At 43.3% G+C, this 25,761-nt stretch overlaps 2 protein-coding genes across 10 annotated transcripts in view; one reads left to right on the top strand and one right to left on the bottom strand.

Moving 5' to 3' along the window:
- spra (sepiapterin reductase a) overlaps nt 1-25,761 on the bottom strand; it is a 52,144-nt gene that overhangs the window by 19,488 nt on the left and 6,895 nt on the right. The window contains exon 4 of one of the 2 annotated variants that reach the window (XM_084053979.1): nt 24,648-24,864. In XM_084053979.1, coding sequence (XP_083910105.1) covers nt 24,674-24,864 — 191 coding nt within the window. In that variant the 3' untranslated portion in view covers nt 24,648-24,673. Of the gene's footprint in view, nt 1-24,621; nt 24,865-25,761 lie in introns of those variants that run through there. The other variant, XM_084053978.1, reaches the window with a different exon arrangement.
- On the top strand, nt 3,035-19,575 carry LOC311042897 (caspase b-like). 8 transcript variants are annotated; one of them, XM_084053982.1, is made up of 5 exons: nt 3,035-3,077; nt 14,296-14,372; nt 15,175-15,445; nt 16,374-16,418; nt 18,349-19,575. In XM_084053982.1, exons 3-4 carry the CDS (start codon nt 15,184-15,186, stop codon nt 16,400-16,402), a joined length of 291 nt encoding a protein of 96 aa, XP_083910108.1. In that variant the 5' UTR covers nt 3,035-3,077; nt 14,296-14,372; nt 15,175-15,183; the 3' UTR covers nt 16,403-16,418; nt 18,349-19,575. The 8 variants fall into 8 exon arrangements, 6 of the variants coding, with proteins under 6 accessions (XP_083910108.1, XP_083910107.1, XP_083910111.1 ...); XM_084053981.1 differs by having other exon boundaries at nt 3,047-3,077; nt 14,296-15,445; XR_014600552.1 differs by lacking the exon at nt 3,035-3,077 and having other exon boundaries at nt 13,369-15,431; nt 18,417-18,495; nt 18,739-19,575.

Genomic DNA, 25,761 nt, shown 5'->3' with positions numbered 1-25,761 from the left:
ATTGGGTTACCGCCTGAAAAGGTTGAGTACCACTATATCACGTTTCGACCTGCCGGCCTTCCTCAACGTGCTGGGGCTATAAGACTTTAATAAACAAGATCCTAAAAGGACTAAATGAGTGAGTGAGTGCTGGTATTCCTTTCTATGAAACTATGTCCGCCTGAACCGTGCACCCGGTATACGTGTACTTCGAACGTCGTCTGATGAGTGCTTGCTTCTTTCTCTTTCAAACCACTATATTAGCCTACTAATTAATGGGCCGGCGGAAGAAGAAGAACACTAAGAAAAACAATAGGATGCCTACGCACTACGGGCCCTATAGGCTCTATGCACAGCAGCCATATTGGAAAGAAATTCGGCCTCTTCTTACTTCCTTCACAGGTGTTACCAATGATGCTAATGAAGGCTCTGTTCCATTCTGGTCAGGGTGCTGATATTGTGCATGTTGGCTCACTAGAAACACTCCATTTTGGTTCCCAAATGGCCCCTTATGGTGGGTGTGTAACTCTGAGAGTGTACAAATGGAACCAAATGGACCTGTAAGGGTCATATCACTAGAAACACTCCATTTTGGTTCCCAAATGGCCCCTTATGGTGGGTGTGTAACTCTGAGAGTGTACAAATGGAACCAAATGGACCCGTAAGGGTCATATCACTAGAAACACTCCATTTTGGTTCCCAAATGGCCCCTTATGGTGGGTGTGTAACTCGGGAGGCATGCGTTAATCCGACAGACCTTTTCTCCGACTATGTGGCATCCGCGTGCGGTTAGGGTTAGGGTGCGGGTTTGGTTCGGGTTTACTGTTTAATGTCGGAGCACTGCGCTGTCGGAGGAATGCGCTGTCGGACTAACGCGCTGTCGGACTAACGTATTGCTGAGAGTGTACAAATGGAACCAAATGGACCCGTAAGGGTCATATCACTAGAAACACTCCATTTTGGTTCACAAATGGCCCCTTATGGTGGGTGTGTAACTCTGAGAGTGTACAAATGGAACCAAATGGACCCTTACGGGTCCATTTGGTTCCATTTGTAGAGAGTTATGGGGGTCCTTGAAAATAAGACAACCACTATGCCACACTAAATGGAACAGAGCCTTAATTAGTGTCATTGGTAACACCTGTGAAGGAAGGAAGGAAGGGGCCGAATTAATTCCCAATATGGCTGCTGTGCAGAGCCTATTCCAGGTTGAAGTTGCTAAAGCCTCTAATATCGGATTTTGGACTATAGGCAAGGGGTGTTCCCCCTAAAAGTTGCTATTCTGGGACACCTGCTTTACCCGCAAAACACCTGCACTACCTGTTACATTATGCATAGGTGTGGTTTGGCATTAAAATGATAAAAAACAATCACTGTGCCAGATGCCATTACCTTTAAGAGAAGACTGCACTACTTACCCCCAATCCATTCTTACACTCTCCTATCTCCCTGTCTGCAGTGTTGCCTGGTCTGATTATTATAAGCCACATTGGGCTTGTTTTTCTGAAGTTGCTTGTAAATAATAGTAGAACGGTTGTGAGGTTGTAGATCGTCTATTTTCAAATAGCCAACATAAATAAATATGCACATTGTTTAATGGACGACATATAGGTTTGAAGTGCTCATGTGGCCTATTAAAGTCGCTTCTTTTGGGCTGGTTTTCATAGACCTGGTTGCTTATTTCTCGCAAATTCGGCATCAACTCTGCAGCCGCACTGTGGGAATTTATCATGGAAACATACACCTGACGTTGGGTTTCTAAGCTCTGGACTTTGATTGCCTTTCAATAAAACCACATTTGATAGACATAAGTATCACCTACATGTTACTGATTAGAGAGAATTTTATATTTTTGTAATCAGTTCATTATTTCCTGCGTAATCGATGAATAAAACTGACGTGGGTAAATTGGACCATTGCATTGCATGATTCACAAATTGTCTTCTTCAAACAGACTATCATCTTATTTAAATACAATTGACACAAGGAATTGACACCCTCCCTTCTGCTGATTATAGTAAAATTAGAATCACAGAGATGTGTTGACAATAATAGCCTAGTAGAGAGAGGTGCGCACTGTGCGCCCTGACCGTCTCTAGGAATCCATTGGCGACTGTGCGCTCTACAAACCAAGTTGGCATTGCGGGTGGTTTTAGAGTCCGCTGGTTTTAGAGTTGGTGCACGAGGTGTGTGGGCAGAATAGGAATGTTGGAGTTATAGCAACAACACGCCCACGACAATACCTCCAGCCGCAAATAATGGAATCGGCATACTGGAGAACGGGTATAGCAATCGCAGAATAGCGCTTAGGGACAGTGCCAGCTCCGTTATCCGTATTTCGTGGGTAATGGGTAGAAAAACGGTTACGGCTTTAGATTGGTCTGGACTAGGGCAGCAGGTGCTTGGCCCATAAGACTAACAGAAACAATAGGGGTCCTACACACTAAGTGCTTGGCCCCCTAAAAATAACTGTGACTTGTGTAGGGATGTATTAGGTATCCTCTCACAAAGAAAGAAAGGTTTTGTGCACAGAGTTTACTGACTTCTGGCAGAAGTCAGTAAAACTCAGTATCTCCACGCATGGTAAATCATTTACCATGAGTGGAGATACTGAGGTACGGTTTAATCCGCCCCTCTACATCCTCCAATTTATCCAAATAGTGTGCCAGGAAATCATTGTTTTACAGAGGACTTTACACCTACGATGGACTAGGTGTAAAACACACCACACACACACACACACACACACACACACACACACACACACACACACACACACACACACACACACACACACACACACACACACACACACACACACATTTTTCCATCATACCATACTATAGCGAGTGTGTGTATAATGCACGGGACAGGAAAAGCTTTGCCAGCGATGCCACTTTTGAGCCACAATAGACGTTTGAATGAGTGGAGCAAACATAATGTGGAAGCAGCCATCATTGTGAGAGAGATGTGAATGTTGAAAGAACCTCCCCCCTTCTGAACTTCCTGTGAACTTGGTAAACTCCTCTCTGTTTGCACAGACACACATACACACACGCCGCACCCACAGCAATACATGCTGGATTCACTGAAAGGAGGTACGCTTTCTTTTCTCTGTCAGAGTTAACGGGTTTTTATGTTGTTTTGTAAGTGTTACACAACAGTATGCAATCATAAATGCTACTAGTAAACGTGTGAATATGCAGAGGTATCTTATGGTCAATTATAAAGTTGTTAAATGCACTTGTGACAAGGGTGAAATGAGGGGTTCTTAAAACTTTTGTAATTTGTTTTTATTGGTGCTTAATGTGTATAATTGCCTCATTTAACCCCACCATCTTATTATTTTTGTACCAATTATTATTACGCACTGTATTGTTTATAATTGTTTTCCCCATGATCCCCTGGTCACATGTATTGAGAGACATTGAGTGGCAGAGCGGCAGTCACGCGGTCACGCCCAAGGCCACGGTCATGGCCAATGTCCCCAGACAGACTGTCACCACGGACAAATGAAAGAAGAGGGAGGTGTGGTTTGGCAGGTACAAAAGCGGAGGCGGGACCGTTTGAAAGAGAGAACAGAGCACCCAAGTGACAGAGGCGTCAGTGAGGAGAAGGACAGCAGAGGGGAAGGTTGTGCCGAGACACGGAGTAGAGGAGTGCATAGATGAAGTAGACATACCAGCCACCTAGGAGTTTGGAAGCCGAGGTGTGCCTACATTCAAAGGAGAAACCAAGAGGAGAAAGCGATCGAACCGAAGGGGAGGAAGAGGCGAGTGAGACCAGACCATATGAGAGACGAGTGAGACCAGACCATATAAGGAGCGCTGAGACTGGAAAGTGGCGATAACGTTGCATACGCAACCAACTCAGCGCCAGGTGTAAAAACCTGGCTGGCGAGTGAGTATTCGAACAAGCAACGTTGAATCCCTGTATAACCACTGCCTGAGACAACGCAAATGTATCGTGTAAATGCACAGTGAACTGGTCTAGATCTCTATAATTGCAGGCGGAGAGAAAGAAGAGAGAAGACGAAGACGACTGGCCTCAAACCCTTTCCCATCTTACCCCCATATATGGACATGCAGCATTACCCCTGAACAAACCGTGTTGAGTATCTTGAAGCACTTTATTGGCACAGCACTTTACTTGAAAAGTATTTGTTGCACAGAAACCCCCCATGCTAAGGAACCCTTGTGATTAAGCCCCGCGTAATTTGCACAACTTTATAATTTATTTTATAGTTGTTGTGTAGATTATTTGTGTTTTGTATGTTTATATAGGTTTTATTAGTATAGTGTTTATTTGATTGTTTTTAAGGCACAGAAGCCAATGTATTAGGGACCCAATAAATATGACTTACCTTTTTTGATACACTGTATTCGTGTCCAGTTTCTTAAAGGGATATTCTCATGCCAGTGTTGTATTCTCAAAACCAAAAGTATTGAAACTTACCAGTTAACCTCGAACCTGTGAAAGCCTGAAGAAGAAGTTAAAGTGTATTCAAAGGGGACTTCCCTCTATAACAAAAGTGGCGTAGTCGACAAACAATTAGTTCAGATAGGACTCACAGTAATTACGCACCCAGCATTTTATTGTGCATTTATATTTTATTGTTGTGAGTTTTATTCTGGATTATTTATTAAAGGAGAAGAGTGCAATAGTACAAACAAATTGCAAGTCAAATGTGATACAATTTCGGCCCTGTTCACATATTTGGCGTTGGCGGCAGGACTGGTTGAGAACAAACACATGAGAATACCCTTAAGAGAAACTGTATTGTTTTGTTGTTTTTGTTGCTTTTTGTTTTTTGCTTTACGGATTCAGAATGATGATGATGGCGGTGTATCCCGGTGCCCCATGGTTACCCACCTTTGGTGGAACAGAAGGCGAGAGTAAATATAGGGAATGGAAAGACCAGATTAGAGGATTATTAAGTACCCAGGAACTACCAGAAATCAGGAAAGTTGCTATTATAATTAAAACGCTAACCAACGAAGCTAAACGGCAGATTAGTGTGGTTGAGGAGGGCGAACGCGACACAGTGGCAAAAGTTTTTAAATACTTAGATGCTTTATATAAAGAAACTGTCTCTGTCGCAGAAATGCGCTCACTATTCTATCGGTGCGCACAGCGCGCAGGAGAGAATGTACAAACTTACACCCTGAGACTTAGAGAGCTGTTTTGTGGGCTGCGGCAGCACGACCCAAGCACCGCTCCCTCCGAAGCCATTCTTCGTGATCAGTTTGTTATGGGTTTAGCTGAGGGCCCCCTGGGCCAAGCCTTAAAAATATATGCTCGACGACACCCAGATGAAGATTTTGCTGCTTTACGCGAAGAAGCCTACCTGTTAGCTGCTGAACATGGAACTACTGAAATAACGTGCCACGCTGTTAATCCTATTTCTGTCCCCTACCCTTCTCAGGACCCTGCTTGGAGAGAAAAATTAAAACAGGAAATCATGGACGACGTAAAAACTCAAATGCAAGGATTCACGCAGGAACTCATGAAAGAAATCAGACCGCTCCTCCGCACTGGCACCAATGACGCACGAGCGCGCACTCCACCGCCACCTGAGCGACGGTATACGGCCTCTCAGCGCTACGAATGGGATGAAGGAGGTAGGCCGATATGTAGCCAGTGTAGACAGGCGGGTCATATAGCGAGATTCTGTAGATCCGACCGAAGTCAGTTAAACTAGTACGCCCTGTCGCCGAGGTCCGGGGGGCAGAGGTGCAACGTTCACAAAAAAAGTTAAGGGCCAATGAAGTGTTTGTGGGGGAATGTCCGACAATTGGGATAACAATGGGGGGAGTCCAAATGAGGGGTTTATTAGATACGGGGTCTCAAGTCACATTGATGCAGCAGAGTTTGTTTAACGAAAAGTTCTCGCAAGATAAAATGGAAAATGGGCCTCTGGTGTTTAGCCTACGGGCAGCAAACGGCCTTGATCTACCCTATTCTGGCTATGCCATATTCGATTTAGAATTAGAAGGACTGAAAATACCGGGAAGAGGAATCGTAATTGTAAAAGATGAACATTGTATTGAGCCGCTGATCATTGGGATGAACGTAGTCCACGCAGTGTGGCATGCATTATTTAAACTCTCTGGGAGGTCTGTGTTTCCATGCCAACAGGAGAGGACACCATGGAAAAAAGCATTCGCCGCCTGTAGGAGAGTGGAGGCAGTGACCCACGAAGACGGAGCATTGGGCTATGTGTGGCCTGTCGGCCGACGGAGAATCCGAGTCCCCGCCCGCAGTGAGTTAGTAGTATGGGGCCGTGCCTGGAAAGGTCCAAATGGAGCCGAATACGAGGCCCTGATGGAGGCCATGCCGGAAGGAACTGATCTGGGAGTGGCCCGAGCGTTGGTCACCGTGCGTAATGGCCGAGTCCCCGTGCGCATCTGCAACCCCCACGCGTATAGCGTGACCGTGGGCAGACATCAAAAGTTAGGGAAGCTATATCCAGTGGAGGAGGCCGACGTCCGTGGACGACGAGACCTGAACCTGTCCCTAGGAACCGACGGAGCCGTGGAAGTGTCCCTGGTGAGCATCGAAGACGAGGGACCCGTGAAGACCTTACCTGAGGAGATGGAGGCGTTGACCCGGCGAGATGACCTACCTGACCAGCAGAGAGAAGAGCTGCATGCGATGATGTGTAAATGGAAGAAGGTGTTTGCAGTCCATAATGAAGATTTTGGGCAGACGGACGTGGTGCAACACCAAATACCAACTGGAGACGCGGCACCCATCCGCGAGAGGCACCGACCGCTGCCGCCCTCCATGTATAGAGAAATGAAGACCTTATTGAGTGACATGCTGGACAAGGGAGTGATAAAAGAGAGTTGCAGTCCCTGGGCAGCGCCCATTGTCCTGGTGAAGAAGAAAGATGGCAGCTGGCGTTTCTGTGTCGACTACCGTAAACTGAATGCCGTGACGCACAAAGATGCCTTCCCTTTACCTCGGATTGAAGAGACTTTAACAAGCCTGACCAAGGCTCAGTGGTTCTCCACACTCGACCTGGCCAGCGGTTATTGGCAGGTGGGTATGGACCCTCGGGATCGAGAAAAGACAGCGTTTACCACCCCTTTAGGACTGTTCGAGTTCCAACGTATGCCGTTCGGTTTATGTAACGCCCCCGCGACCTTCCAAAGATTAATGCAGCGATGCTTGAGTGGCCAGGTGACAGAGTCATTATTAGTGTACCTCGATGACATTATTGTATATTCACCTGACTTTTCCTCTCACATGCAGCACCTTGACCAGGTTTTCGAGCGGCTGTGGAGACACGGATTGAAACTGCGCCTCGATAAATGCAAGCTTCTCCAACCGGAGGTAAAGTTCTTGGGCCACGTTGTAGACAAAGAGGGAGTGCGCCCGGACCCTGAAAAGTTGGCTGCGGTAAGAGACTGGAACCCACCCTCGACTGTCCGCGAGGTCCGCGCTTTTCTAGGTCTGGCTGGTTATTATCGCCGCTTCGTGTCCTCATTTGCTGCCATAGCTAGGCCGTTAAATAGTTTGTTGATCGGAGTCCCGAATGATGTGAAGTCCCATCAGTGTAAAATAGAGTGGTCCCCTGAATGCCAAAACTCGTTTGATGCTCTTAAAACTGCCCTTACGCAGGCTCCAATACTGGCTTATGCAGATTATGATCGACCGTTTGTAGTGTATACTGATGCGAGTGGCCGCGGGCTCGGCGCCGTGCTGGCACAGGTCCAAGATGGCCAGGAGCGAGTAATCGCCTACGCCAGCCGAAGTCTACACCCTACCGAACAAAATGATGCAAATTATAGCTCCTTTAAATTAGAACTCTTGGCACTTAAATGGGCAGTGACCGAAAAATTTAAAGATTACTTAACTGGCGCTCATTTTACGATTTATACAGATAACAATCCTGTTGCGCATCTTCAAACAGCTCGACTAGGCGCGGTGGAACAGCGCTGGGCAGCCCAGCTAGCATCATTCACCTATGATATAAAGTACCGACCTGGAAAAAGCAATGCGAACGCAGATGCCCTGTCTAGGTTCCCTGTTCAACCTGTAGGAGTGGCCGTAGTGGAGTTGGCACCGGTGGAGAGAGAGGACGGGTGGGCTGGAGCTGAATGGCGGGGAACACAGGATCGAGATCCGGACATCCAGATGGTGAAGAGTTGCGTAGAGCGGAGGAAACTGCCTACCCTTATGGAGAAGAGGAGTTGGTCACGGGAAGCCAGGCAAATGTTACGACAGTGGGACCGGTTGCGCATCAGAGACAATGTGTTGTATAGGCAAGTGATTGATCAGCATACACAAGAATGTTACTTACAGCTTGTTTGTCCAGGGGCGCGACGAGAGGAGGTGTGGAAAGGACTCCATGAGGCCTCGGCACACGCCGGAGTGGACCGGACTTTGGCGCAGCTTCGGCGCCGGTTCTACTGGCCGGGCATGGAGGGGGCGGTGCGACAGTTCCAGCGAGGTTGTGTTGCCTGCAGCCTACTGAAAGACAGGATAGAGCCCAGGGCCCCCTTACAGCCATTCGAAGTATCGTATCCTATGGAGGTAGTGGCTATTGATTTTCTCACATTAGGTAGGCCGAATGACGCATGGCAGAATATTCTTGTAGCAACCGATTTATTCACCAGGTACAGTTGGGCTATTCCAACGCGTGACCAAACTGCGCCCACGACTGTCCGTGCGCTTTGGACACATATTATTCAGCCATTCGGTTGCCCGGCTCGTTTCCATTCGGACCGAGGCCCGAATTTTGAATCCGAATTAATGCAGCAATTGTGTCATACATACGGTATTACTAAGAGTCGCACCACCCCTTACCACCCAGCTGGTAATGGGGGGGTGGAGAGGTTTAATCAAACACTGTTAAACATGTTGCGCTCTCTAGATACTGATCGCCAAGGCAGATGGAATGAACACTTACCTGAGTTAGTACACGCTTATAACAATACTGAACATGGTGCGACAGGTTATGCGCCTGCGTACTTAATGTTTGGTCGCCACCTGAGGCGTCCGGTAGATGTAGCATTAGGAGTACCGTTGTCACAAAATCGAATGGGAGTGGGAGATTGGGTGCAAGATCACCAGAAACGAATGGCCACAGCGTATAGGACAGCCGAGAAAAAAATGGTGCATATAGCAGGACAGCGTAAACAGGTCTATGACCGCCGAGCCGGTATGCCACCATTGTTACCTGGAGAGAGGGTGTGGGTACGAAACCGGAACCGACAGGGACAAGGTAAACTGGGCCCATGGTGGGACCCAGAACCTTTTGTGGTATTGGAGAGGGTGGGGGATGCGGGCCTAGTATACAGGATCCGACCTGAAAAAGGAGGGCGAGATAGAACGATCCATAGGAATGCATTAAAAGTGTGTATAGCCCCCAGGTCACCGATGGAGAGCCCCGAACCTGCCCCAGTAGCCGAACCGGTGGGACCAATATGGCCGCCTTATGTAGGGTTTTTCCCCGGTCCTAGGGAACCTGAAGGTCCGCGGCGCTCTGGAAGAGCGAACCAAGGACAGCCACCTGAGAGGTACGGGCATGACGTTTAGAACCAGTTGCCAGGGACTGCCAACGAAAAAGTAGGGGGGAATGTGACAAGGGTGAAATGAGGGGTTCTTAAAACTTTTGTAATTTGTTTTTATTGGTGCTTAATGTGTATAATTGCCTCATTTAACCCCACCATCTTATTATTTTTGTACCAATTATTATTACGCACTGTATTGTTTATAATTGTTTTCCCCATGATCCCCTGGTCACATGTATTGAGAGACATTGAGTGGCAGAGCGGCAGTCACGCGGTCACGCCCAAGGCCACGGTCATGGCCAATGTCCCCAGACAGACTGTCACCACGGACAAATGAAAGAAGAGGGAGGTGTGGTTTGGCAGGTACAAAAGCGGAGGCGGGACCGTTTGAAAGAGAGAACAGAGCACCCAAGTGACAGAGGCGTCAGTGAGGAGAAGGACAGCAGAGGGGAAGGTTGTGCCGAGACACGGAGTAGAGGAGTGCATAGATGAAGTAGACATACCAGCCACCTAGGAGTTTGGAAGCCGAGGTGTGCCTACATTCAAAGGAGAAACCAAGAGGAGAAAGCGATCGAACCGAAGGGGAGGAAGAGGCGAGTGAGACCAGACCATATGAGAGACGAGTGAGACCAGACCATATAAGGAGCGCTGAGACTGGAAAGTGGCGATAACGTTGCATACGCAACCAACTCAGCGCCAGGTGTAAAAACCTGGCTGGCGAGTGAGTATTCGAACAAGCAACGTTGAATCCCTGTATAACCACTGCCTGAGACAACGCAAATGTATCGTGTAAATGCACAGTGAACTGGTCTAGATCTCTATAATTGCAGGCGGAGAGAAAGAAGAGAGAAGACGAAGACGACTGGCCTCAAACCCTTTCCCATCTTACCCCCATATATGGACATGCAGCATTACCCCTGAACAAACCGTGTTGAGTATCTTGAAGCACTTTATTGGCACAGCACTTTACTTGAAAAGTATTTGTTGCACAGAAACCCCCCATGCTAAGGAACCCTTGTGATTAAGCCCCGCGTAATTTGCACAACTTTATAATTTATTTTATAGTTGTTGTGTAGATTATTTGTGTTTTGTATGTTTATATAGGTTTTATTAGTATAGTGTTTATTTGATTGTTTTTAAGGCACAGAAGCCAATGTATTAGGGACCCAATAAATATGACTTACCTTTTTTGATACACTGTATTCGTGTCCAGTTTCTTAAAGGGATATTCTCATGCCAGTGTTGTATTCTCAAAACCAAAAGTATTGAAACTTACCAGTTAACCTCGAACCTGTGAAAGCCTGAAGAAGAAGTTAAAGTGTATTCAAAGGGGACTTCCCTCTATAACAAAAGTGGCGTAGTCGACAAACAATTAGTTCAGATAGGACTCACAGTAATTACGCACCCAGCATTTTATTGTGCATTTATATTTTATTGTTGTGAGTTTTATTCTGGATTATTTATTAAAGGAGAAGAGTGCAATAGTACAAACAAATTGCAAGTCAAATGTGATACAATTTCGGCCCTGTTCACACACTTTTGCAACTCTTACAGTGGACACGTTTCCCAATATACAGTACAGGAGGGTTCTATTGTATATTTTTGTATGACTGTATGCACCGGAATTTTCCTTTTGTTTCTGTTACGTGTTAACATCTTGCATTGTTTGATTGCGTTGGTATGTTAAATGCTGTGTGGTTAATTGTATTGTCTTTGTGCTACATGTTACATCGGGTTTCATATAAAACTGAAATGCACTTTTGGTTGATAATATGAGTTATTAAGAGTGCATCAACGCAGTTGGCCTGCAACGTGCTGCATTCACTGAGAGGAAGAGGGTTCCTTGTGTGTAGCTCACTGGCAGAGTTGTGTTTATTTTTCCGTATGAGTCATGTGCACTGGTGGAAAAAGTATTCGAATTCTTTACTTAAAGGGCAAGACCACTTTGCATAGGTTTGGATTGTGTAGTTACCTTGCCATGATGTAACTACAAAGGTGGACAAGAAATCTAAAACAATTACTCCATTGATTAGAAATTGATAATTCAAAATATGCTCCTCATTTACTTACATTGTACGGTAAAACAGCTCTCAAACTCACTCTTTTAGCACATAAACGAACACAAACAAAGATGATTCAGAAAATATAGAACATCACCAAAGATCCAAATCCGCAGATCCAGTCCGGGTTTTCTTCCTAATAAAAACAGCAAAATCAACAGGAAGTTACATTTTTTATTAAAAAAACAAACAGTACTGGGTTTGGTGATGTTCTATATTGTCTGAATCAACTTTGTTTGTGTTCGTTTATATGCTAAAAGAGTGACTTTGAGAGCTGTTTTACCGTACAATGTAAGTCAATGAGGAGCATATTTTGAATTATCAATTTCTAATCATTGGAGCAATTATTTTTTATTTCTTGTCCACCTTTGGAGTTACATCATGGCAAGATAACTACACAACCCAAACCTCTACCAAAGTAGCCTCGGAAACCCATGCCTTTTTTTTTGTTTCAAAAGCAAAAAAAGCCTGGGAGAACCTTGCAGGAACGCTGGTCTTAGGACCTTGTTATCTCCTAACCAATCAGAGTGCTCCAAACCCAGGCGCTGGAATCCAGCGCCTGGGTTTGGCTCCGCCCTTCAAGACCATCGATTGGGCTCGTTCTTTCAGTCTACTACCAAAGTGGTCTTGCCATTTAAGTAAAAGTACCAATACTGCAATATAGAAATACTCTGTTACAAGTAAAAGTCCAGAATTAAATTAAATTAACAAAATAATTGGCATCAACATGTACTTAAAGTACCAAAAGTAAAAGTACTAAAATGTTTGAAAATAGCAGATCTACAAGCTCACAACGCGCCGCGACGCGGCACTGTACAGTCATATGACTGTACAGTACCACCAAAAAAAAAAAAAAAAAAAAAGAGCAACCAGCAACTACATTGTTTGTGGTCCAAGTCCCTTCTTCCCAGCAATAGGAGAACACTATGCAGCGGTTATCAGGCGTTAACGGATGTACTGTACGGCGAGCCAGTTAGACTGACAGAGCCTGGCACATGTTACACTGTGAATGTGTACAGTATAGATAAGGTACGATTGGGTATAGAGAACATTTATCATAATTGGGCACACCCAAAAGCCAAGACATGACTCAAGCTCCAAGGGGTTTTATTTACACGACAAGGGGGAGAAGGGGGAGATAGACTAGGTTCCGTGAGGATGAGGTGAGCGGGCAGCAGGCGAGGCCTGGTGCACTTTGAAGTAGCTTTTTGTCGGAGTCCTTTTGCGGGGAAATGGGCTGACTGGCGCTGAGGTTGTAGATAACGGGTTATTTTAAGATTAGAGCGTTTGAAGTGGTCAAACTAGCAATATGTTCAGAAGCGTCATCCATACAATCTTAAAGGTAGGGTAAGTGATTTACTTTGGTTAAAATGAGTGTTAAATAGCTCTGATTCTGATAGTACTCATTGCTATAGAGTGATTGTTCAGTAAAAGGAGTCTCCATGTCTCTCCAGCTCTTTATTAAACAGAAAATGCATTTTCAGTGCTCTCTCCTGATTGGCTTAAAATGTGTCTCCTACCTGAAAATGTTCTATATTCTGTTTACTAAAGAGCTGGAGAGACCCCTGTGACCGAACAAACTCTCTGTAGCAATGATTACTATCAGAATATAGTACTTCAACCTTTTTAACCAAATATAATATATAATAATACCAAAAAATATCACTTACCCTACCTGTGTGTGTGTGTGTGTGTGTGTGTGTGTGTGTGTGTGTGTGTGTGTGTGTGTGTGTGTGTGTGTGTGTGTGTGTGTGTGTGTGTGTGTGTGTGTGTGTGTGTGTGTGTATGTGGGGGAGGGGGTCCTTTCACACTGTCCTAACATTGGGAGTTAGTTGGTCATACAAGAATCTTTAGTCGTGCAAATTAAAGTTTAAAGTTGAATCCATGAGCTGTTCACACAGTATGGTCAGGACGTGTATCTAACTTGTCTGAAATGGAGGCAGAGAGAACATAAATGGGTCATCTTTTTAACAAGGTGGGCAGCTTCATACTTTCACTTTCACTATGTGCGAGTTCATGGTTTCTGGGAAATGGCCTGATCTGCTGTAAAGCAGACATGTTTGGGAGTTGACTTTCTCTCTATTGTTACGTTGTTAACACACCATCAAACAGCTTCAAATACATATCTCACTCTGTGTGTGTCTGTGTGTGTGTGTGTGTGTGTGCGTGTGCGTGTGCGTGTGCGTGTGCGTGTGCGTGCGCGTGTGTGTGTGTGTGTGTGTGTGTGTGCGTGTACTCATAGGGTAATTTAGGGTCAATGCTGTTCTAATTTATGGAAGTGTAGATTTTCTAGTTGTCTCCACAGAAATGTGCAAACTGTATTATTGTATAGTTGGTAATAGCTGCAAGCTGTTTATTTGAATATTTTTCTTTATTAAAAACAAAATGTTTTGTGGTGTAGAAAAACCTTTCGCACACCTAGATTAAAAAGAGTAAAAGCAGGTGCGTACGCACAAACTAGTCAACAATGAAAGATGTACCCGCACACTGCCACTGGCATGGTCAAGAGTAAAGTTTAATGTGAAGCAACATTACGGTCGTGTAGACCTTCCTCAGCCTGATATCTTGAATTGTTGATATCACCTTTATTATTTTTTAAACATGTGAATAGGGACTAAATAAGAATATCAACCATTTCCTCCATATAGTTTATATTAGTAATGTGTTTTATGTTTGTGTTTCTCTGAGTGTCTTCCTCCTTCTCTCTCCTATGTTCCCATGTGTCTTTCTCTCAGGAGGTTAAGGAACGCCATCCAGTGGACATTTTTGGACTCTCTCAACATTCAAATACCATAAAAGGACATATCACTTGGTATGTTTGTTGACAACAGAATAATCAGCCAAAATAAAGGCCCTGTAGATGTCCACTGTAACTAGAAAGTGTATCACCTGCTACCCCTCCCCTACGGCACTGTTTCCCAAACAGTGGGTCGCGGATCATTTTGTATGGGCTGCGAGTGAATACCCCTTTATTTTTTTTCCTACATTTTGTTTTTAATTATAATTGTTTCACAAGTTAAAAACAAATTCAAGTGTTTTTCAAAATAATTAAAATGTTTTTTTCTTTTTAATCCACTAATTAGAGGGAAAAAAATATTCAAAGGAGGAGTTCACCCAAAAAATGACTTGTTTTCTATCAATTGCATACCCTATGAAGGCTTGAATCCACCGATTCTTTTTTGTTTTTGTCGCATTCCTAAGCTAATAATTTGATTCCCGTCTCTTATACCGGCTAATGTATCCGGTAGGGGACACAAAGTAGATTATTTGTGTCTCCTACCTATTATGTGTAATTGATAGAAAATAAGTAATTTTTTGGGTGAACTCCTCCTTTAAGAAGTAGTGAAAATAGCAGATATACAAGCTCACAACGCGTCACATTATGACATGTTGTGAGCTTGTACTGTAGATCGAATATTTTCATTAGTTTGGGTCCCGGGGAGAAAATAATTAAAATGTTTTTTCTTTTTAATCCACTAATTAGAGGGAAAAAATATATTTAAGAAGTAGTGAACATAGCAGATTTGGGTTTGGGTCCCGGGGAGACTTTTGGGTCTCGGGCTAAAACGTTTGGGAACCACTGTGATACGGCGTTGTATCCGCGTTTTTACCAGGAATCCACCATGGATGATCTTTGGCACAGTATCACTAAAACACTGGATGAGATGGTGGACTCTGACTTCAAGAAGTTCAAGAGGATTTTGCAGCAGCCGCTTCTCGAAGGTGAAGAGCCGCTAGCAGCGGCCCTGTTGGAGAACGCTGATGTGGCGGACACGGCTACCCTTATCGTCGATGAGTACCACCCCACTGACGCTAAGCAGATAGTGTTGCTAGATCTGCAGAAGATGAAGGCGTATGACCTTGTGGCAAGGTTAAAAAATAAAGGTAGATACACACTGATAGATAATTTCTAATCAATAGTTTATTAGATTATAATTATTGTATGATTATTGTATTGTATCACTTTGGATAATTGCATAAAGTATGATGTATTTGCTCAGAAGGGACTGTTCTATAACTGCTAAGATAAGATGTCCTTGCTCCCTGGCCTACTCTTTCTTACCCATGAAAGTTGTGGCTACAGTTTATCTATGATGCCTTAGAACAGGTTACCGTGCCACCAAAATGAGCCTTTGCCCTGTTCATGATTGATATTATATTGTGGGGTGGGCTTAATAAGAGATAAACTGTCTGTTATAATGCTGAACATTTTGTATTACCAGTAGAGAGATATTTTTGCTGTACGGTGCCTCGTGGATTGATTCTTTCTCTTAATACAATGTCAACCTTTTAATTTGAGAACCGGCCTGTGTCTGTCTTTGATTTCGTCTCATCCTTTTTACACTGGGTTTTCAGCTGTTTAACTACAAATAGTTTTAATTAACATAGAGCAGGATTTACAACCCTTATCAGCTCTTTTATCTACTTTATCACACACACACACACACACACACACACACACACACACACACACACACACACACACACACACACACACACAATTTTCGCCAGCAACAGACTGTATCAAATATGAGTGCCTGACTATCATATCATGGCTCTGTATCGTATACAGAGCCACCTCCCTGACAATAGAGCCGGGACAGTTTGTTTATTTTTTTACCACAATAGTTATATGAGACAATTGAGTGAGTGACTTCGGTACTCTATGAAAAGTATTAACAAGAGCTTGTGACTTAATAATGAACTAATAATAATAACTACATCCAGTCTGCAGTGTTATGTACACTACATTTAATTGCCTTGCTAAACACAAATGTAATTAATTTAACGTTAGACCTCTATGCATCCGCAGGGGAGGACCCATCAACTTCAACGGAGTGATTCACCCAAGCTGAAGGTGAGCTGACACTATATGAACACTGTCTGCCGTAAATAGGCTCTATGCCAAGCCCCCAGAACCCAGTGGTTTCATTGAAGCCAAATGGACATGCTGGCCATTCATGGTACTGCAGCTTAGGGGCACCAACACGAACGAGCGAAAACGGTTTCGACCAATGGGCTCGACTCACGAGCATGCGCACGAGCTTGCGCACGGGGCTGCGCGCTTCTCTGACGCAAAATGCGTCACAGAAGTGACGCACTGGGGCCCAAAATTTCACAACCCGGAAGAAGGGGTGATTTAGGCCCATGCGCTGGGTGAGCAACTCAATGCAAGTGGATGGGAGGAGATTTCGTGTGCCCTCTCTATTATTTTTAACTCACAGCAGCCATTTTGGAGACAAATCTTCTTACTTCCTTCACAGGTGTTACCAATGATACTAATGAAGGCTCTGTTCCATTCTGGTCAAACAGAGTCAGGGTGCTGATATTGTATGGTCCAGGGACCGTCATGGTTCCTTGAGAGGGTGTAACTCTGACAGTGTACAAATGGAACCAAATGGACCCGGGAGGGTCCATTTGGTTCCATTTGTACACTCTCAGAGTTATGGGGGGTCCTTGAAATTAAAAAGTTTGAGAACCACTGTGCTACACTAAATGGAACAGAGCCTTCATTAGTGTCATTGGTGACACCTGTGAAGGAAGCAAGGAAGGGGCCCAATGTCTGTCCAATATGGCTGCTGTGCATAGAGCCTGCTGTTCACACTATGTTTAGAAGTCTGTAGTTACACATTTAACTACTTTAATGTCAACATATACATTATATTATGACGTGATGACCCTCCACTCAAACTTCATTGGGCCGTCATGCAGCAATATTTTGTCTTAACTGTCTGGGGCCGCACTCACACATAATGCGTGAAGCAACGCGCCGGAGCCGTGGGGAATTTCCATAGGAAATGAATTTCTTACGGAAGTCCCGTGGTTTTGAAGTGGCCGATGTGCCGCAGGGGAGGGGGAGGGGGAGAGGGGGGAAATGAATGGTTGATAGTGGTGTAAAGTAACTAAGTACATTTACTCAAGTACTGTACTTAAGTACAATTTTGAGGTACTTTTACTTATACTGGAGTATTTCCTATTTTCAATACTTCTACTTCTACTCCACTACATCTCAGAGGCAAATATTGTACTTTTACTCCACTACAACTACTAATTTATTAGTTTCTAGTTACTTTGCAGATATAAATTATTATATCATAAAACATACATTAACCACTTCAGCCCTATTTCATACCTAGGCTATTTGAAAATAGCTGATCTACAAGCTCACAACGCGTCGCATCGCGACGCGTTGTGAGCTTGTAGATCTGCTATTTTCAAACATTTTAGTACTTTTACTTTTGGTACTTTAAGTACATTTTGATACCAATACTTTTGTACTTTTACTCAAGTCAATTTTTGATTCCGGACTTTTACTTGTAACAGAGTACTTCTACATTGCAGTATTGATACTTTTACTTAAGGAAAACATTTGAGTACTTTTTTTCCAACCCTGGATGCACCAAACTGTTCTGAACATCTGTTCTGTTCTTACCAAGGTGTGCTGAATGATGAATCCCACTTGATCTTAAATTAGATATAACCGAGATATAACACTATATAAGGGCAGTTTTTGAAGGTCTGGCTCTGCGGATCCAGTCCGGGTTTTCTTCCTAATTCAAATAGTAAAATCAACATGAAATTATTATTTTTTTTAATTTCATGTTAATTTCAAGTTTTTTTTAATGCTATACTGGGTTTTATGATGCTATATTGTAACGGCCAGACACATTTTACCCTGTATTTGTGTTGCTATTTCTGTATTTATATACATTTATATTATATTTTGTAATTTTGTCTCACTGGCATTATTTTGTATTAGACCTTTTATGTTTTTGTACTTCCGGAAGGTGGAGAGTTGGTGCTGTGGTGACTGTGTTGATTGCCAAATTCACTGACAGCTGTGGCAAATTGACAGAGGCTGTCCCTGCCCAGGAGGGAAATTGATCGTGTCCGTGATTCGCTGGTTCCACTAACGCTCCGGCCACTGCTTGGCCATGACCAGTGCCATCTATTAGAGAGTTACGCCAACTCTGTTCACTTCTTCGGGCCAGGTCTTCTACATACACATACATTGGCGAATAGTGACAAATCCCTAAACCGGAAGTTCATGGAATGCATTAAAGTCGACGGCTCCTTGTCACTATTTTCAGCTACATGAACCACGTGACTGACGCTGTTTCTGACGCCTCATTGGCGCAACTCTCTAATTTCTATTAGAGAGGCTCTGGCTATGACCAGTGACCACTAGCCCTTCTCTGCACGATTCTCAGTCTGGACTGACTGCTAGGGGGAACGGCAGCTGACAAGCAGCAGAGAATCACTTGTTCCCACCAAACATTGTTACATGTTTTTGTTAGATTTGCCTTTGTCTTATGTAACAGTTGTCTGATTTAGTTGTTAGAGTTGTGTGTTTGCGTGTTTGAGTCCGTTTGCAGTTAGCCCTCTTGTGTTTGATTATGTTGATCCTCAGCAACTTGTTTTTCTTTAAAGAACGACTTCAACCATTAAAAACCATTTAACCTAGCTTCATATAATTGGTGCTCACTAATGCTCAAAATAATATGGAACCATTTGTATTGACATCATCGATTGGGAATCCAAGCTGATAGAAACTGCAGGATTTCTATTCCTGGAAAGTTAGCATGCTGTAATAAACCATTGCTCTCACAAATCAAAATCAAAATCTGGTTTGAATAAAAAGAAAACCTGCCTAATGATGATGTCACTGGTAGGCGGTTTTCTGAACTGTCCACATCCCTCCTATGAGTAGAAGAAAATGTTAAAGAAAAATCATTTTATCATGAGCATTAGCGGACCAATATATGAAGATAGGTTGAAAATGGGTGAAGACGTCCTTTAAGCTTCAGTTGTCATTTGTTGCCTTAATTTGTACTTTGCCTAATTTGTATTATAATAATAATAATATCACAGAGATGCAGGGGTGATGGTTATTTTCTTTGGTTAATTCACATTATGCTTTTCCCTCCTGTTTCTTCCTGGTCTATTTAGTTTAGGTGAGTATATTTAGCCATGGTTGTTGTGTTCTTTCTTTTTGGTCAATGGGTAAGGGTTTGTCTTTGATAGATATGTTTTGTGGACCAGATTGATATGATCTAGAAATATCGATCTAACCAGTCAAATTAATATAGTGATGTCTTTTTGGGCCTGTACTTCAGTCTTTTAAACATGCCTTTTGTAACTCTACTATACTTTCTCTACCAAGGCCATGTAGCTGGCTCCATATTTGCTATCTGGTGCCGGCTCCATAGGTTTCCAATCAGTAACAATATGTCTTGGTCAACACTTTGTGATTAAATGCCAGATGACCTGTATCTGTATAAGATTATCTGTATGACCGGGATATTGTCACTAATTTACTCTGTCAGCTGTCACCCTGTCACAGATAAACCTGCCACATGTCCTATGATATCGAAGGAATACGGAACTTGTTTATGTACCAAAAGTTGTACACAAGGACACTATAAGATGAACAACATCTTATTATGATGACACCCTGATGCCTGACAGCTCATCATATGATCTGACGTCTGAGGGTCTTAAAGCCAATCATAAGGATGCACCTATGTCTGATGTCATTGAAGTCCAACTGTGTATAAATACCGTTGTTTGTTAGTACAACTTTAGTGTGTGATTAATATTCTTGTCTGTAACTTGTACTGCCTCCGTGTACACACTCGAGCAATACAGATGGATCATTTTGGACGTACCAGGTGTCTGACTCACATTTCTTGGGGTGTTGACTGGACGGGTATTGGGGGGGTCTTAGTACCAAACCATCTTTCCATCTTTCTTGGGCTCATGCCTTATTCATAGGGTTCAAATTTAACCCTATCAGTCTTTGTAAACCCTGAAGTCAAGAGTAATTTGTCACTTGTTTCTTCTCTGCTGAAGAAAATAAAAACATTTTAACGTTTACATTGAGTTGTCGTCGTCCCTTTTCTGTTACCTCTTTACCCTGGTTCTGCTCTTTAAAGAGGACGTCATCAATAGGCTCTAGTCACAGCAGCCATATTATGAAGACATTCACAGGTGTTACCAATGATACTAATGAAGGCTCTGTTCCATTCTGGTCAAACAGAGTCAGGGTGCTGATGTTGTGCATGTTGGCTCACTGGAAACACTCTGCTACACCAGTGGGTCTACAGTTGGGGTCCAGGGACCCTCATGGGCTTCCAAATGGCCCCTTGCGGGTGTGTAACTCTGAGAGTGTACAACCATTTGTACACTCAGAGTTATGGGGGTCGTGGAAACCACTGTGCTACACTAAATGGAACAGAGCCTTCATTAGTATCATTGGTAACACCTGTGAAGGAAGTGATAATATGGCTGCTGTGCATAGAGCCTATCAAGAAGGCTACGTTACTGTGAGGTCTAATGGAGACGATGAGGACACTATAAATACATTTTAAAATATTCTACTGGGTTATATATTGTCAAAATCGTATTTGTTTGCGTGTGTTTATGTGCTAAAGAGTCATTGAAAGCTGTTTCACCATGCAATGTAATTCAATGAGGAGACTCCTGTAACATAATATTACATCCTATTTTAAATTTGCCTAGAAGTGGACAGGCGGTGACGTCACAAACGTAGCTCTGGTCCAGAGCATTAAAGAGTCTCTCTACACTATTCCCATAGTCCAATAGACTCTATGACTAAGTACAATATTATTATTATAGTCCCATAGACTCTGTGGGACTCTATATGACTAAGCACATTAGTATTAGTATTGTCCCATAGATTCTGTGACTAAGTAGGCCTCCATTATGATTTCTCTTTCCCATAGACAAAACTTACACTATTAAAGTGGACTGTAGTAAAAAAAAAAAAAAAAAAAAAAACGATCTGAGTAGTTTAAAGACAAAGACTTGCTAATGTATAGAAGATTTTTATTTTTATTTTTTTCACTACTTGACCCAAACTATTAGCATAAATTGCTGGCCCGAACCCAGCCTGAGTGAACATTTTATTTTATTCCTTCTTCTTTCCAAGACTTTGAAATCATTCGACACAGCATGGATGGAATGGTTGCAGTTTTATTGACCGTTTACAGAAAGAGCACAAAAAGTGCACATGATGTGTCAAGCCGATTTAAAACGCTACAGTACATTCTAGCATTTATTAAGTCGATCTGGTGATGTGTCAAACTGATTTAAACGCTACAGTACATTCTAGCATTTATTAAGTCGATCTGGTGATGTGTCAAACTGATTTAAACGCTTCAGTACATTCTAGCATTTATTAAGTCAATCTGGTGATGTGTCAAACTGATTCAAACGCTACGTTCCAGCACTGATAAAGTCAGGGTGCCTTAATGTGTTCATGCACGCTATGAACATGAACACATTGAGGCACCCTGACTTTATAAACGCTAGAATGCAGCATTTAAATCAGTACACATCATGTACTCATACCACCAGATTGGTTTCTAAAGAAACCATAAACATGTTAGAATGCTGTGTTTGGTCCGTAACCCATCAAAACCTGAGGCTGATTCTACAAATGCCTTCTAAATCATTACTACTCAAACATTTTCGTGCCAAGGACCCCCAAAATGATATGTACTGTATTTGGCCGTGGACCCTTCGCATCTGAAATGTGTAAGTGTGTAACAGGGAGTTTTTTAAAAAGTTCCAAATTATTCAAGATTTTTCAAAACATGTTCAAAAATAGCAGATGTACAAGTGACGCGCTGTGAGCTTGTACTGTAGATCTGCTATTTTTCAATAGCCAACGCTAAAACTTAAAATGACACAGATTCTTTCCCGGTTTTAATGATGGGTTACTGATGTGAAATAAAGCACAGTGTTATCAACCAGATTACAGCTGTCACTAGATCAGGCTTGGTTCTCAAACTAAATGAACTATCAATAATAAAAATCTTTATAAAAACAACTACACTAATTCGACTGTAACAAATGTTTAACAACACAGCCCGTAACAAAGTATTTCCATCAAAATATACTGTAAGTACCAAAACAAAAGTTGGCCCCCCTGTAGTAACTCTGAGGACCCCCTAGGGATCCCAGACCCCGTGTTGAACATCCATGAATGAACTCAATCTGTAACTCTTGAGTGTATATATGAAACCAAATGGACCCTTACAGGTCTTTAACTCTGAGTGTACATATGAAACCAAATGGACCCTTACAGGTCTGTAACTCTGAGAGTGTACACATGGAACCAAATTGACCCCAACAGGTCTTTAACTCTGAGTGTACACATGAAACCAAATGGACCCTTACAGGTCTTTAACTCTGAGAGTGTACACATGGAACCATTTACATTTGTACACTCTGAGTTCAATATAAGGATCACTTCACACATTTCCATATAATTGGTCCTCACTAATACTCATTAGAATACTATATCTTCATATGATTGGTCCTCACTAATGCTCATTACACGATGGAACCATTTAAAAAATATATATTTCTATGAATAAAATGCCTACCAATGATGTCACTGGTAGGCAGGTTTCTGTACTGTCCACAGCCCTCCTCTGAGACACTGAGTGAATAGACAGAAATGGTTCCATCTTCTAATGATCATTAGAGATGACCAATTATAATGAAGATGGGTCACTGAGGATTTTTGTCGATCGGGGTCCTAAATAAGTCACATGTTCTAGATGTCACAAGCTCTATCTATGTCACATGCTCTAGGCCTAGATCTCAAAGTTCTGGTTGGTTCTCAAAGTTTTCAGGCTGTGAAACCCCAAAATAATCATATTTGAACTGCGGACCCCCCACCCTGATAAGCACTTGGAATGTAGGAGTTAAGGCATTAGATTTTCAGTTCCACAGATACATATTGTGAAAATAGCAGATCTACAAGCTCAGAACGCCTCGCTTTGCAACTAGTCGCAACTTCTTGTAACAAAACAATTCGGCCAATGTTTGACCCGTTTTTTTTAGCATTGTTTGTTGATTACTTTGGATGCAGTAATGCTCTTTTTTCTTTTTGAGGTATTAAAAAGGTCTTAAAAGTCCCTAAATTGACACTTGACTGTCATCTGGGGACCCCCCCAAAACCATGTCTGGGGACCACCCTGGGGGTCCCAACCCACAGGTTGAGAACCACTGCTCTAGATGTTTGCAGTCCGGATGTAAACTCGTCTCTCAGCGGAACCTGCAGCAGAGCTTGGAGCCGGAGGTTCTCACACGTTGTAGATGTTGTACCAGATCATTAGATTAGGATTATCAGGCCTCTGGATCATAGGCTCTGTGCACAGCAGCCATATTATCACTTCCTTCACAGGTGTTACCAATGATACTAATGAAGGCTCTGTTCCATTTAGTGTAGCACAGTGGTTTCCACGACCCCCATAATTCTGAGAGTGTACAAATGGAACCAAATGGACCCGTAAGAGTTACACACCTGTAAGGGGCCATTTGGAAGCCCATGAGGGTCCCTGGACCCCAACTGTAGACCCACTGGTGTAACAGAGTGTTTCCAGTGGGCCAACATGCACAATAGCCAGGGGTGCACATAACTGGTGCACAGGTGCGCATGCGCACCCAAAATAAATAATGCGCGGCACATCAGACGACGCGAGGCGCTTTTGCGTACCAACAGCTGGGACAGGAATTTCCAAGCTTTTATTCTTTAGCAAAACGCGTCGGCCCCATGTACAGCGATTAGGCGCAGGGGTAGGCGACGCATGCTGCACGTGATTGTGTGATTGTTGCCTCGCATCGCCTCGCTACGCAGCCAGCCAGCAGGCACTCGTCACCGATGATGAACGCACCGTAGTGGTGCAAAATATGCCGTTAACGTCCCAATCTGGCGGATAAAAGCAGCGCAGCACAGGGCACCAACCTTGGGGGTTCACCAAACGGCGTGAGGAAAAAAAACGGCGAAAAACTGCAACATTTGGAAGCAGAGCGCCCCCCCCCCCCCCCCCCCCCCCGTTGACAAAACGGGACGGGACCATTAATTTGGTGCGCACCAAGTCACATCTCCAGGTGCTCTTCTGAGTACTAGACCTAAAAAGTTATGTGCACCCCTGAAAATAGCAACAACCCTGACCCTGTTTGACCAGAATGGAACAGAGCCTTCATTAGTATCATTGGTAACACCTGTGAATGTAATGTTCATAATATGGCTGCTGTGAATAGAGCCTATTAGATTAGTTTCGGAAGCGGTGTGTCCTAGATGTCATAGAAGTCCAGGTGCTGTCCGGACGTGAACTCGTCTCTCAGCAGAACCTGCAGCAGCTTGGCGCAGGAGGTCTCGCACGTGAGGACCTGACCCTGGGAGAACATCTCCAAGAAGGACTGCTTCACACTGGGATCCGCTGTGTTGGACCTGGCTTCTACCAGCATGGAGGTATCTAGAGGACCTGAGGACATTATTATGATTATTAGTAGTATTATTATTATTATTATTATTCAAGTTCAGAATGAGGTGGTGTCACCCAGGTAAGAGTTATAGGTTAGTATAGGCTCTATGCACAGCAGCCATTTTGGAGAGAAATTGGGCCTCTTCTTACTTCCTTCACAGGTGTTACCAATGATACTAATGAAGGCTCTGTTCCATTCTGGTCAAACAGAGTCAGGGTGCTGATATTGTGCATGTTGGCTCACTAGAAACACTAGTGGGTCTCAAAGTGTGGTCCAGGGACCCTCATGGTTCCTTGAGGGGGGTGTAACTTTGAGAGTTATGGGGGTCCTTGAAATTAAAAAATTTGAGAACCACTAAATGGAACAGAGCCTTCATTAGTATCATTGGTAACACCTGTGAAGGAAGCAAGGAAGGGGCCCAATTTCTGTCCATATATGGCTGCTGTGCATAGAGCCTATTGACTCACCCGGGTAAGGATAAGGGGTTATACAAGGTTAGTATTGACCTCACCCAGGCTCCAAGGCCAGACCACACCAATGCAACTAGTCACAACTCCTTGCAACAAAACAGTTTGAACCCATTACGACTGGGAAAGCGTCTGTCATTTTAGATTTTAACCACTGTAACCATTATCTCATACTTTGGTTATTTAAAAAAAATAGAAGATCTGCAAGTTCATGGCGCGGCACGCTATGAGCTTGTAGATCTGCTATTTTTTGAAAAATCATGAAAAAAAGCAAACATTTCTAACTCAAATCTTTGCTTCTGGTGGATATCTTCGAAATCCTAACAGTTTTTTGAAAAAACGTATATTGCTATAATCATGTCAAGGGCCCCCAAAATGATTTGTATTTGGCCGTGGACCCCCCATCTCAAAATATTTTGTTCCAGGGAG

Source organism: Gymnoscopelus microlampas, assembly GCF_963454915.1.
Source record: "Gymnoscopelus microlampas genome assembly, chromosome: 4".
Classification (NCBI taxonomy): domain Eukaryota; kingdom Metazoa; phylum Chordata; class Actinopteri; order Myctophiformes; family Myctophidae; genus Gymnoscopelus; species Gymnoscopelus microlampas.
This window is presented reverse-complemented; position numbering and strand designations above follow the sequence as displayed.

What these genes read in the sequence shown, in the direction of transcription:
- LOC311042897 (XM_084053982.1), top strand. Translation starts at nt 15,184, where the DNA reads ATGGATGATCTTTGGCACAGTATCACTAAAACACTGGATGAGATGGTG. An exon ending in GGCAAGGTTAAAAAATAAAG is followed by an intron (nt 15,446 to 16,373) that starts GTAGATACACAC and finishes ATGCATCCGCAG; the next exon opens with GGGAGGACCCATCAACTTCA.